Genomic DNA, 13,612 nt, shown 5'->3' with positions numbered 1-13,612 from the left:
TAAAAACATCTTATGCTGAAAGAAAACCAAAGTGTGAAATTTTGAGGAAGGCAGCTCCAGTCAAGTCTAATATAGTACATACATAATAGATATAATATCTAACAAATGCATTTAATGTTTGTTGAAGAATAATTACAGATACGCTTTCAAAACAGACATCGTAAACATTAACAGGATATAGAAAGGTTATTAACTAGCTCGAAATCAGTAATTAATGCCCAGGATTAAATATCACATAATAGTTTGCTTAAAATTTTTAAGTTAACTGCATATGTAATGCACATTCTCAAAGTAACCCCTCTGTGATTTCTGCTCACTTTGAAATTGATAGCTTCAAAAATATTCTTTATATTTTCTTGACTGCACAGTGAAAAATGCAAAATAACTGTAAATTTGTTTGCCAAACTTTTTTATAATAAAAAGCAACAGTTGGCTTTTACAAAATTAGAGTAAGATTTCTAATTGGTGTAAAGATGTCTGACTTCATTAATATTAACTGAAGATACAGCTACTGGACTAAGACTAATGGACAAACAAAGAATGAGCTACATATATTGCAGTCTTTTCCCTTGACATTCTTTTCAGTTAAAATACTCCATTTATTTTTTGTATACTTACTTTGAACTCCATGGGAGCGAACTATTTTCCAGGTTTCTGAGGCTACCTCTTTTACATCCACTTGGTAATGATGAATGGGCACACCTCCATGTGAATCTGGCTTATTGAATGAAACTTTGGCAGTGGTTTGTGACAACTCTAAAACTCGTACTCCATAAGGACTTGATGGCACATCTAGAAAAGTAGAAACATCAATTAAATAATCAGCAGCAACTAGACAAACCTAAGCAGTTGATAATCCACCCCAAAAAGCCTCCTTAGTATCTTAAAGGGAGAAATAATAATTTAACGTGATGTAATAATGCTTGCATTAGATAAACAACTTAAGCTTTCTAATATAGAGCTGTAAGAAAACCATGTTTATTTTCTTGTATGCTAAAGTTATGCAAAAACATTTTCCATCTCTGCCTTTCTTTAATAATATGATCTTTTTTAATAGCTAATTTCATCACAGGCAAATGTAAGAGATTAGTTTGTTTACTACATAATTATGTAAAAGAGAATAAAAAATGTTAAATCAAATTTAACAAGAGGAACAGTTATGGCTAAATAGAACATTCAGAGTCTGAATTCTTCTAAATGTGATTATGACAAAAACTGTAGAAATAATTTGGCTGTTTTTATGAAACTGAAATACAGCTGAAAACATGAATCCATTTTTCTTTTTTTGAAAGACTGGATTCCAAGCTACTAGCGAGGAATATTAATGGAAGCTTTCTATTCTTAGTTTAAGAAACAATTTGCAGAACAGGTTGAAAGAAACATTTTCTCTGAAATCAAAAGCAAGTGCATATTTTTAAAAGTAGAAAAGAACTATGAAAATAAAGCAGGTGTCTGTAGGTGTTGAGATGCTAGATATGAAACAAAAGTGAAAAATTAACCTTGGTGTCAGTACCTTTTTTAAAAATAGAAATATTATGTTACTTTTACAATATATGACCAAAATAACACATAAAAGACTAAAAGTGTTATCATTGCAAAAAATAGTATTGAAAATACTAAGAATAATTTTAGTTCTATGGATAGAAGACCAAGGATTTGTAACACCATTAAAAATATCTCTTCTGATACATGGTACAATTATTTGCATATCTACTTACAGATTTGATATTGTGGTTTTTTTCATGCTATGGGAGATATAAGGACATGTAAGAATTGGAGCCAAAGCTTATCATTTGGTTAGTGGGTACTGAACCATTTACATAAAATGTAGTTGTTATTCAAGAGCTGTCACACAGTTGGGAATAAAAAGGGAATCAATCTGAGCTTCACCCAGTATGATACTTGAATGAAAATGAGTCAAAAAATGCTAAAAAATATTAAATAATGGGTTTAAGGACACATTCAGCCACAAATTCTCAGGAAAAGGACACCTGCCAAAGCTGCTCTAAAAGGGATGATTTGTATAACCTTCAAATAATCAGGCACCTAAATTTTTCCAGAAAAATTCTCCATCAGTTGTCACAATTGATTGTCTTAATGCTAATATCATACTTCTGTGAATTCTTACAGTTAACATTTCTGAATATAGGTCTCCTGAAACCTTCAATGTTTGGTGCTCATTGGGTTAAAAGCAGCATAGATTCATTTACATGGACAAACAATTTTCCTATCTTTTACTTGAAGAAACAACTAAATGAATCCATGAAGTTAAAGATTTGAGTAGAATACAAATCTCAGCTTGAAGGATTCAAACCCTCAAGTCTTTTCTTATTCCAGGAAATAGTCATCCATATGGGATGTTGCAGGAAGTTTTCACCCTACTTAATGAAGCTGTATTGCTCTGCAGAAAGGAATTCAAGATTCGTGGTTAGACAGAACATGACCAAATGTAATGAGTATGCTATGCATCCAGGAGAACACAGACTTGGGTTTTGAATTTTTTTCTAACTTGATCAAAAAGTTGGTTTTCTTTAGAAAAAAAGAAACTATGTTCAAAAAACCAGACAGATCTTTTTCTGTGATCACATGGAAGAAAAATTAGTTATATGACTGACTTGCTAAGTAAGCATTGATCCCCAAATCAGAGCAGGATGAGAATTAGAACAAGCTTGTGACCCCTCTCCTCCAGATTCTCATTACAACTGAGAGCAATATTTTTTTCCCTGCTAGTGACAGTACTTTAAGCACCATTCTGTGTACAGATTCTTCCTTTACCTACGTCAAATGACTGTTCTGAGAGGGGTGAGGAAAATACAACATAAGAATTCCAGCAAAGCAATCCAGGACAGCCAAAGTAAAGCAGCCTGGCACTGTATGAGTGATGTGGATACCAATCACCTGGGAAGATGAATATGGTTTTGTAGTACTGAAGATGAACGATCTTTAGATTTAATTGCAAGCTAAAAGCTGCTGTGGGTACCTACAATATCACAAATAGTTCCTAAGCATTTTCATTCCTTTTCTGTAGTTCAAAATGAAACAAAATATTTTGTTTAAGGTTGAGTGAATATCTAATTTCACTCAGACTATTTTTATGTTAGTTTTTGTATGCTCTTTTTATAAGGCTGTTATTTCAGTTTGGATCAAAACAATTATTTGGTCAATGGTATGAAACAAAAATGTGTTATTTACATATCCACTCTGTTCTTGACTTTCAAAATGGTAAGAAGATCTCTTTTCCGTGTGTGTTTATGTTTGCATGAGACTAACTACAATAACCACCGCATAGGGAAGACGACATCCTTAAGGAAGGATCTTACATTCTCTACTGCAGATTCAAGTATAACTTCTGCCAAATGAAGACATGATTATATTTGGTAATAAGTATAAAATAAAGCTCCTGTGAAAACTCAGTAAAATATTTTGCATAACTACCACTATGCAGTATGTTTAAATCTCATTAAAGTACGGAATACATCCACGAAACTATTTTAAATATGCATCCCACAATCCAAGCAACTCACACACGTAGGTAACTTTTATGCAGTTTCCAGAGTTGAACTATATCAGTTCTTAAGAAAAGAGTGAATCACCCGAGGAAAATACAACAGGAGACACATTCCTAGTCAAAATCAGAAGCAAATACTAGCAATTCCATTAAGATAGAATAAAATACCTATCATCTTTTTAAGACTAGGCAAATTATAACTTTTTCCCCAAAGAACATCATTATCAGCGTAATGAACTAAATCTAATTCTGTAGTTCTCTAATGAGTGTAAATCTGGTCATGCAAGGTAAACAGACCTCTGGTCCTGATCAACTTAAATATTCCAGAATTTGAGCTGTCCCCTGCCAGCTGAAATTACTTGAACCACTATGGGTATTTTTGTGTTAGAATTGTAAGGCTTTTGGCTCAGTGTTTAGCAGGAGTGAAGGATAATTTGCAGTTGTGTACACTGAAGTTCGTATCTGAAAGGATAAAATTCTGGATGCCTCTTGATCTTTTTCCATCTGAAACCAACCAACCAACCAAATGAATCTTAAGAGGAATTTAGCTATGGGCAGTGATTTCTCTTTCATATACTGTTATTGATATAAGTTGAAGGGCTATATAGTGGAAAAAGTATGGGATTTCTTTTCTATGATCTAAAGATCACTTAGCGATAGCACAGATTTTGGTATGCTTTCTTAGAAGTTATCACAGAATAGTTTCAGTTGGAAGGGACCTTTAAAAGTCATCTAGTCCAGGTCCCCTGCAATAAGCAGGGACATCTTCAACTAGATCAGGTCGCTCAGAGCCCTGTCCAACGTGACCTTGAATGTTTCCAGTTTTGGGGCATCTATTAACTCTCTGGGCAACCTGTTCAGTGTTTCACCACCCTCATCGTAAAAAATTTCTTCCTTTTATCTAGACTGAATCTGCCCTCTTTTAGTTTAAAACCATTGCCCCTTGTGCTACCACTAGAGGCCCTACTAAAAGTGTGTCCCCATCTTTCTTATAAGCCCCCTTTAAGTACTGAAAAGCTGCAATAAGATCTCCCCAGAGCCTTCTCTTCTCCAGGCTGAACAACCCCAACTCTCTCAGCCTTTCTTCATAGGAAAGGTGCTCCAGCCCTCTGAGCGTTTTTGTGGCTCTCCTCTGGACAGGTCCATGTCTTTGCTGGACTGAGGGCTCCAGAGGTGGATACAGTACTCCAGGTGGGGTCTCATCAGAGCAGATTAGAGGGGCAGAATCACCTCCCTCAACCTGGCCACACTTCTTTTGTTGCAGCCCAAAGTATGGTTGGCCTGCTGGGCTGCGAGTGCATGTTGCCACCTCATGTCCAGCTTTTCATCCACTGGTACCCCCAAGTCCTTTTCAGCAGGGCTGCTCTCAATCCCTTCATCCCCCAGCCTGTATTGATACCGGGGGTTGCCCCGGCCCAGGTGCAGGACCCTGCACTTGGCCTTGTTGAACCTCATGAGGTCCAGATCCCTCATGAGGTCCAGATCCCTCTGGATGGCAGCCCATCACTCAGGCGTGTCAATCACACCACTCAATTTGGTGTCTTCTGCAAACTTGCTGAGGGTGCAATCGATCTTACTGTCTATGTCATTGATGAAGATATTGAAGATATCCCAATAGGGACCATCATCCACATAATCCATTGACAGACCTTCCACATACAGAGCTTCATATCTGTTGTACAGAGGCACCTGGGAAGGTGAGGTAGGCAAGGAGGGGGTGCACCTGCTGCCCCGAGTGTGGACTTGCCTCCATTCACTCCTTTCCTTTAAGCTACTGCCTTCTGCCTAGTGCAGGGAGGAAACGTTCCCCTTGAGCTTGTGTCTTTTTCTGGTGGCTGTTCCTGTTTCTGTCTCAAGGAGGACAAAGGATGGTTTCCACCACTCCATCTCTTTCTCAGACTACCACTGCTATCTTTGTTTTCACTGTACTTCAATCAAAACAAGGGATAATTTACCAAAAGTTCAGCCTTTGAATTAAAATAAGTCATTAAAAACCCCAACAAGTGTCAGACATTTAGTCAACTTCATCTTCTTTTCACAGTGTCTATTCCTCTGTTCAGTATGTGACTGTATTCACAAATGATGTTGAAGAATTTCTTAAAAATAAAAGAAAAAAAATCCCAAATATTAAGTGTAAAAATGCCTTTGATGTATTTTGTACTCAGCATATAAAGCTGGTTATCATAAATGAACTTTGCAATACATTGGTCTAAATTAAACAGAATTGGTTTAGTTCCAAAAACATTATTGCAGCTGATAGAGAAGTACACACAGAATTATGAGTACATATTTATCTTCACTGATATGTAAATACTCTTTCAAGTCTATTATGTTTTACCAACCTGTTCAATAAATGACCACCATTTGTCACTGAGGATTTTCTTTTCAAGCTATTTTTGGATAGTTTTATGGAAGGAAATTTCCTTCTGAGAGTTTAGCAGTCCCAGTGTAAATGGCGAAAACAAAGTGATGATGTTGGAGTAGGTACTGAGGTCAGAGATTTATCTTCCAGTTAACTCTTGTCTCCTATCCCTTGCCAATATGTTCCTAGTGCAGTTCTGCAGCTTTTCCTCTCTCTGCATATCTGGCATAAATATTGACTGAAACTATGTCTATGAACATAAGTACAATCAGGACCAAGGCAGGAAAAGAGGTGAGGCTGAGGAGTAGACCTTTGGAGTCACAGACCTCCATGAAATAGTTCATGCTTGTAGATCCTTAGAATGGAGAAAAATTTCAATGTTAAATCTACAGTTTAGGCTCAGTCTTGCCTTGCTGTCCTTGCTTGGGGAAAACTGCAATAGATTTCTTTTACGAAATCACTGGGAGTCCTGGAAAAATAAGGACTGAATTAGGAAACAGGACCACAGCTAGCAAATAAATACATAAATAATAAATGAAAATAATATACATGCATACAAAGCAAAACACTGTTGTGTTTCACACATGTGCTTATGGAAAATATGTTACTGTCTTGGGTTTTTTTTGGTAAAAATCCTTTAGCCGATGCTGCTAAAGATGTGAATGGCAAGTTCTAGGACAGAGATCTAGATTTTAGATCTGCCCATATTTTTGTGGAGGTAAATGGGATTTTGGCAGCAGCAAGGGAAAAGTTATACAGAGAAAGCAATACAAAAATCCTAAAAAAAATTAAATAATATTCTATAACACTGTCTTGGAACACAACATGATTATCTTCTTTATTGCATTATTCTTCAGGGAAAATTAAGTCCTACTTCTTTGATTTTGTTTGTGTGAAAACACAAATGTTTAGAGAAAAAAGGAACAATAACCCTTAACCAGCATCAAAGTGCCAGCCCCCCAAATCCAGATTAGTAAACTGTTAAATTTGATGTTGTAGTCCTTGCCAGTCAACCTTATCCTTACCGATCAACCTTATCCTATTCTCAGCATGACTGGATTCCATGAAACATGTTACAGGATGTAATTTCTGTGAAGCTCAATTATCATCTTCCACATGTCATCATTTGCTCTTGATGTCATTATTCCCCACTTTCACTAACTTTCTGTCTATACAGGATGCTTAAAATACATTTAATTAAATAAAGTGGCATGGGAATTCTCAGTACCTAATGACAACATAGAATGTATTTGAATTTTGCTTTTAAATTTCCTGTAATATTACTGTCAAAAGGAAAAAAGATAGAGCATGTCTCATTTCTTTAAGTATTCTTATATGTCACCACCTCTAAATGCTGTCTTCATGTTCTACAGTATACTGTGCAAAATACATAATAGGTATGATTTGGCAAGACAAGTTTGAAATTCATCATCAGAGTGGTATGATGTAGATAATTTGTAAACTGTGTTCACTGCCAGCAGCTGACCTTGTTAACACTTCGTCTCTTTGCTGAGCTGCAGTTCCAGGCATGATGTGGTGAGATCAGAATATCAACTTTCATCAAACATGAAAGTATCCTCCTAGGTGCAAAGACTGAAAGAAAGACTAAAGCAAAAAGGTGAACCGGGCGATCTATCTGAACTTTTAACCCCTTTGCCAGCCCAGAATAGAAGAAAGGAGGGGAAAGGGAAGTGTAAGATGAATAAGACCATGAAAGTCTTAGAGGTAAATCATGGTTTACTTTTTAGGGTCTCTGAATTCAGTCAGCCGTACATTGCTATGTGCAAAATGCACATTAATATTTAAAGCAAAAAATTACTTGAAAAAAAAAATCCAGTTTAGCTGTCTGTCGCAACCTCAACATTTACCATTTTAAGATAATAAACTATCTATTCCATCCACATAGTCCTAGACTACTGATGGCCATATGATTTTCTATTTATCTATACAGAAATATTTGAAATAATGGTATTGAGATATCAACAGAAAGAAATAATGCTTTGCTAGTTAGTACCATCTCCCTGCATACTGATATTTCACATGAACCATGACTAAAATAGATCTGGGCAAACCTAGGAATATATGTGCTCACCTCAGGCTCTCAAAGCCATTGGGACAATCTGCCAAGCTAACCTGGCTTGCCAAAGCCTAAACATCTAAAATAAAAGTTGTGGTTGTGACATGAAGTAATTAACTTGCAGTGGCAAGAAACAAAAAAGGCTGCGGTTCTTTTCACATTCTACATGTTACTCACATAGCAATTTAAATGCTTAAGTAATGAAAAAGGAGAAGGTCTACCGTGTGGTATTTCTAAGAGTTGATCACCACAAGTCAGGTGGTGAGCACATCTGATTAAGCTTTCAATATTGAGGCTGATTCAGCAGCTCTGTAGTATAATTTGAGTAAACAGGTATAGTTTTCCTGTCATACAAAATGGCATGGTTGCAAATTGCATGTAAATTCTGGAAAAAATCTTTTTCTATCATCTATAAACCTAATTTCTGAAGAAAGGCAACAGAAATAAAGATAATGGCATTGTGACAGTATGACTGCTTTTCAACCAGCAGTAAATAAATTAAAAAAAGACTAGTTTGATTCTGCTGAAAACCAGCAAAGTAAAAAAATGGAACAAAACATGAAGCAACAAGTCATTCCTGCAAAATTTTAAGAGAAAACTATTCAGTAAAATGGTCATTATTTGTAAAATGTAGCCTAGCAGCATACTTTTCTTAATACCATCACCCAACTAGAAACAGTATTTATTTTTCCCTGACAGAGCCATTGTGAAAGTAAGCTATGCCCAGCATAGTAGTATTTACAATCAAAGTCAGAAGGAAATCCAGGCTCTATTGAAATACATGAAAAATTTTATAGGCTTTAATATGTAAAATATCAATCATTAAGGCTTCCTAATCTACCAATGTAAAGCAACAGAGGTAGTAAAACTAGAAAGAAAGCTGCATTTGACATTTTATAGCTGTAATTATTATGATGGTTTTATCCTCCATCTCCCTGGTTATTTTTCTTTTCCAGCTGATGCTACTTTATGTGCAAAACTTGTAACAGTGAACTACATTTCTTAATTGCTGGGGTTTTTTTCCCCCCAAAAAAAGTCTATTTAGAAGCAAATGCTAAAAATGTCAAACTTTCAGGATACTGAATATTATACATTATACCACTGTAAGACATGCCTAGCATAATGGAGCTCTGACACCCCCAAACTCAGTGTTTCCAGCACCACATAAATACTACACTACATATGGCTTATGTTAAGGATACCAGGTCATTACTATTACTACAAAATTTGAGGTTTTTTTATTTTCTGCATTCCATATCATTATATAGAATGTCCATATATAGCTCATGCTTTACATGACAACTTCCCATAATTCTTATTCATTACATATTCACTAAATATACCCTGATTTACCTTTTTATGTTTATAACACCAATACATTTTTTTTTTAAAGTGTTCATCAAGTTTTCTGAAGGATTGACTGAAAAATATTAAGCAGAAAAACTTTCAAGGCTGTGTACAACTTCTAAGAAATTTCTTAAGGAACAAATTTTTTCATAACTCCTGATATACCAAAAGAAAATAATTACCCTGCTGAGCAAAACTATAAAAACACCAGGACAGGTAAAAGAGTCTCCCTATGACTGGATGTGCACATTTCAGCAATGCACCTCCAGCGCTCCTCCTAGTAGGGTTCCAAAGAATTCCTTTTCTTATTTAAAAAAAAAAAAAAAAAGGAACCAAAAGTTACAGCTGAAACATTCAAGATCATAAAAAATATACAACTCCTACTTTAAAAAAAAATATTATACAAAGAACAAACATACAGTTGTATTTTTGTATTTGCCTAAACAACAATAGATGGACCTAAAGGTATTCAGAAATTCTGTAACAACCGGTTGTAGAACACCTCAGAGCTTAAATTAATTCAGTCTAGCACCCTGGGTCAAATTCTGCTTTTAAACAACTAAAAGCGCAAATGAAGACAGAAATTCTTTGCTGAAGTATTTCAGTCTTTCGTCATCCTTAGTTTATCAAGAAAATACCAGGGAGAAAAAGGAAAAAAAAACAACTTTCCTAATTCTTCCTTATTTTTACTGCCTGCAAACCATACGTCTCTCCACTGATGTAATGAAAATACACTGTTACAGATGTAGGATGTAATGAGGGCAAAGGAAAAAAAGTTAAACACTCAATTTTTTTCAAATTTCAGAAGGCCTTAAATTTAAATCCAAAGAAGATTCATATTCTAACGGAACTGTTTTATTTTACTTTATATTGCAATGTAATTTAGAGAATTAAAATTAACTGCAAACATTCCGTTGGGATAAAATAAAAAGAAAAAAAGTGTGTCGGAACTTAATTTTGATTAAAACAGAAAAAAATATTTAAAGAAAAGGAAACAACTTTTTAACTTACCAGCTTGACCAAGTGTATACTCCTGATATCTTGTTCCTATTCTGTTTGTGGCTGTGCAATTATACCTTCCAAAATCACTGTCAGATGTGGGAGCAATCTTTAAAATGAATACAGTTTGTAAATATTAATTTCTAAGGGAATATTAAAGTTCTTTAACAAAATTAAAAATGTAAATATGTTATCCTTAACCAATATGCAGATGCATTCTTACTTCAGCCTATCTAGTATATTCTCCAAATACAGATCTAAATACACTCTTTTTCATGTTAAACTCCACCTTCTCAAATTCAAATGAGGAAATCAAATAATGGAAAATGGTGACTTTGTTCGTCTTTACAATTCTACTTTTAAAAAAGAAAAAAATCTAATAAATTTCACATTTTTTTCACAGACGCTATTTGCAGAAACTGATATTTTGACTGAAATAAGCAATCAAAGGTCAGAAAATTGCTGGTTCCTACAGTTGATACAGGAATAATATTTTACTCTCTATTGTCTGCAGGATTCACACTATGCCAGACATTCGGTGGCAGAAAGAAGATGTAAGGGATGTGGCTCAACTGTAAACTCAGTTGAACAAGGATATAAGACAAAACAAATACTAGATACTGCGGAGAGCTAATGCCTTATTGGAATCCAGCTTGCCTGACCAACTTTTCGGGTGACAGAATGGAAAAGTACTCAGACAACCACAGACTGTAATGCATATTTTGTGTTTTTAAGCTATACTTAAAATAAAAAAAAACCAAAACCCTAAAGATGACCTTCAAACAACAGTAAGACTGTGTCTCTTTTAAAGTATATCCTCTACTAGGTTACTTGAGGTTACTTGATTGGACTCTAGCAAAAAAACATATTATTTTTTCTCAGTGCACTGTACACCTCTTGCTTGGGATCTGAAGTTGGTCCCCCATTCTGATTAGAGCTTCTCAACCTTTTTTCCTATGGCAACTGAGAAGCTTATAGTCAGGCATAAGCCTGATACTAGACAGAAATGGAAAAAACTAAATTCTTCCACAGCTGTGCAAGAAGACAGTATGTCGTCTTTGCAGCAGGTGAGAGCAGAGCTGGAGACACTGGTTACACTTTTTTTCCTGAAATAATTAATTAAGGACCATGATTGCTATATGCTATTGTTGAGTAGTTAACTCTTTAGTCAAGTTAATAAAGTAAATGGATAATTAAGGTGCATTCTTTGTCTTCTGCCTTTCTCAGGTTTTGTTCTTACATGTACCTTTTAGATAACAGAAAGGAGCTTAGTTTTCCAATGCCTCCATGAGGAAACGGTTGTTATCAAAGCTAATTGCAGTTTATTATCAGTTTTCTGCCTTGTTCTTGACTGAAGCCACACAAGTCTTTTTGTATATACCAAGCACCTACCAAGTAGTCACTTTAATTTTTATTATTTACCTGATGGGTTAGTTTTGTATTTATTTATGTACTTATTTACTTGCAAGAAACGCAGGTAACATTTTTGTTCACTGCAGTGTTCACAGCTTTCCACTGAGCGCAACCAATGCAAATGAGGTTTATTTTCTAACTGCTCACAAGAAATGTGGAGATAAATAAGTTCATAAATAGTTGTGGGCTTTTTTTTAGAAAGAGTTTTACTTATTAAATTGTAAGTCTTATCCTTAAATGCACTCTATAGTACTTTCAATGGGGCTATACAGAGGAAGAAATTGATTAATGTCACCATGTTGATTTCCATTTTAAGCCTTACCTCTAGAATCAGCTTTCTTCCTGTACTGTAGGTCTTCAGATGTGTTGTATTTCTTACAGGTAAAACTAATTTTCCTCTTCTCCACTGAACTGAGGCAGACGGATTTGCTAGCACTTCACAGCTTATATTGATGGGATTGCCTTCCCAAGAGTAATATATAGTCTGATTTGACACAAATGTTGGGGCATCTGGAAAAAGGAAGTAATACACAAATATATTAAGTGTTTTAGTAAAACAAACCATATACCCCTATCCAAGCATTCATGTTCACACAGAAATTTCAATTGATTGCTACATCACTTTATTATGGACCAAGAAAATATCAGTATTCAACCTTGAGTTTCTTGAGCGTTTATTTTGGTAGCTTTCTCCTCTCCTGAAACTTTCAGCCAAAATTCAGCCCTTATTTTTGTAAGAAAGCAAGTGATTTCATCAAAATAAGTAAAGTATGTCTTCTTATGAATTTATTTACTGGACACAGGAGCTCATATTTTTTTTCCAAATGTTTTGGTAAGTAATTCTAGTGCCATAGACCTTTAAAAAAGAAATATTTCATCATCTAAACATAATGCAAAATAGACTATCAAAGAGTTGTCAGGATGTGACACCTCACACTAGTGGAGCTCGATGAAGGAAAAAGCAAAGTGCATACACCTGTTTTATGGTTAAGTATGATCAGGAATCTCAGAATACCAAGTCAGAGCCTTGGCTTTTCCTCTGGAAATGAAGTTAGTGGTGGGAGCCACTTGAAGGAAAACTGCATGAACTGCCTTCTGCCTGGCTGACAGTTTTTGCACCTAATGTGTTCAACATATGGATCAGAAATCTCATCAGAGTGTTCACGAGGCACAAAATGTGGTTCTTTCACAACAACTTTTAGATAGGCACTGTCTTCCAATGCACAGTTTCTCAGAATAAGTTCACTCCATTAATGAACACTGGCATGAATGTGGAAGATCGAAAGATATTCTGTCTGAACCTGACTAACTTTCATTCCCAGGTAACATCCTGTGGTTTGGTGCTCTCTGTTGATTTAAATACACCTGTGACAAGCTCATATCCTATTTAAAAAGTCTAACAAGTGAAAAAGTAGCATACACTTCTACACTGCAGGTACAAGCATTTAGGAGAATAGGGACTTTCAGCTCAGACTGCTCTCTTCTATATACTATATACTCTATATACTCTTCCCTATACTATATGTTTTATTTTAAAAGAATAGTTGAGTTATGGACTGCCATCTACACATGACTACAGATACTAACAGATAGTTTTAACATCATAAAACACAAATAGGACTAAAAGTCCATCAAATAAAGATATATCCCAAAATCAACAACTCCCAAAGGTAAAAAATTCCTAAACAAAAAGAGCTTCACATTTTCCCTCTCAAAAAATGTGTCTAAAAAGGCTTTGCAGCCATTTCCCCAGCAGTCAAAAGCTCCAATATAGCAAAGAGAAGAGGATGCAGGATGACTGTGCTAATGGTTTGATTCAGACGAATTGTCTTAAGTCAGGTGATTTTTGATTTCCTCGTTAGGAACAGATTAAGATACCTGGAGTGATGTTTCAAACAAAGAAAGT

At 35.2% G+C, this 13,612-nt stretch overlaps 1 protein-coding gene across 1 annotated transcript in view; it reads right to left on the bottom strand.

Annotated features, from left to right (window-relative positions):
* Positions 1 to 13,612, bottom strand: part of NCAM2 (neural cell adhesion molecule 2) — a 301,713-nt gene that overhangs the window by 68,708 nt on the left and 219,393 nt on the right. The window contains exons 10-12 of the mRNA XM_074599962.1: positions 12,029 to 12,216; positions 10,306 to 10,402; positions 619 to 792 (exon numbers count right to left, since the gene is read on the bottom strand). Coding sequence (XP_074456063.1) covers positions 619 to 792; positions 10,306 to 10,402; positions 12,029 to 12,216 — 459 coding nt within the window. The remainder of the gene's footprint in view (positions 1 to 618; positions 793 to 10,305; positions 10,403 to 12,028; positions 12,217 to 13,612) is intronic.

Source organism: Larus michahellis, chromosome 1 (genome assembly GCF_964199755.1).
Source record: "Larus michahellis chromosome 1, bLarMic1.1, whole genome shotgun sequence".
Classification (NCBI taxonomy): domain Eukaryota; kingdom Metazoa; phylum Chordata; class Aves; order Charadriiformes; family Laridae; genus Larus; species Larus michahellis.
Note: the sequence above shows the minus strand (reverse complement) of the source record. Positions and strands in the feature narration are given on the sequence as shown.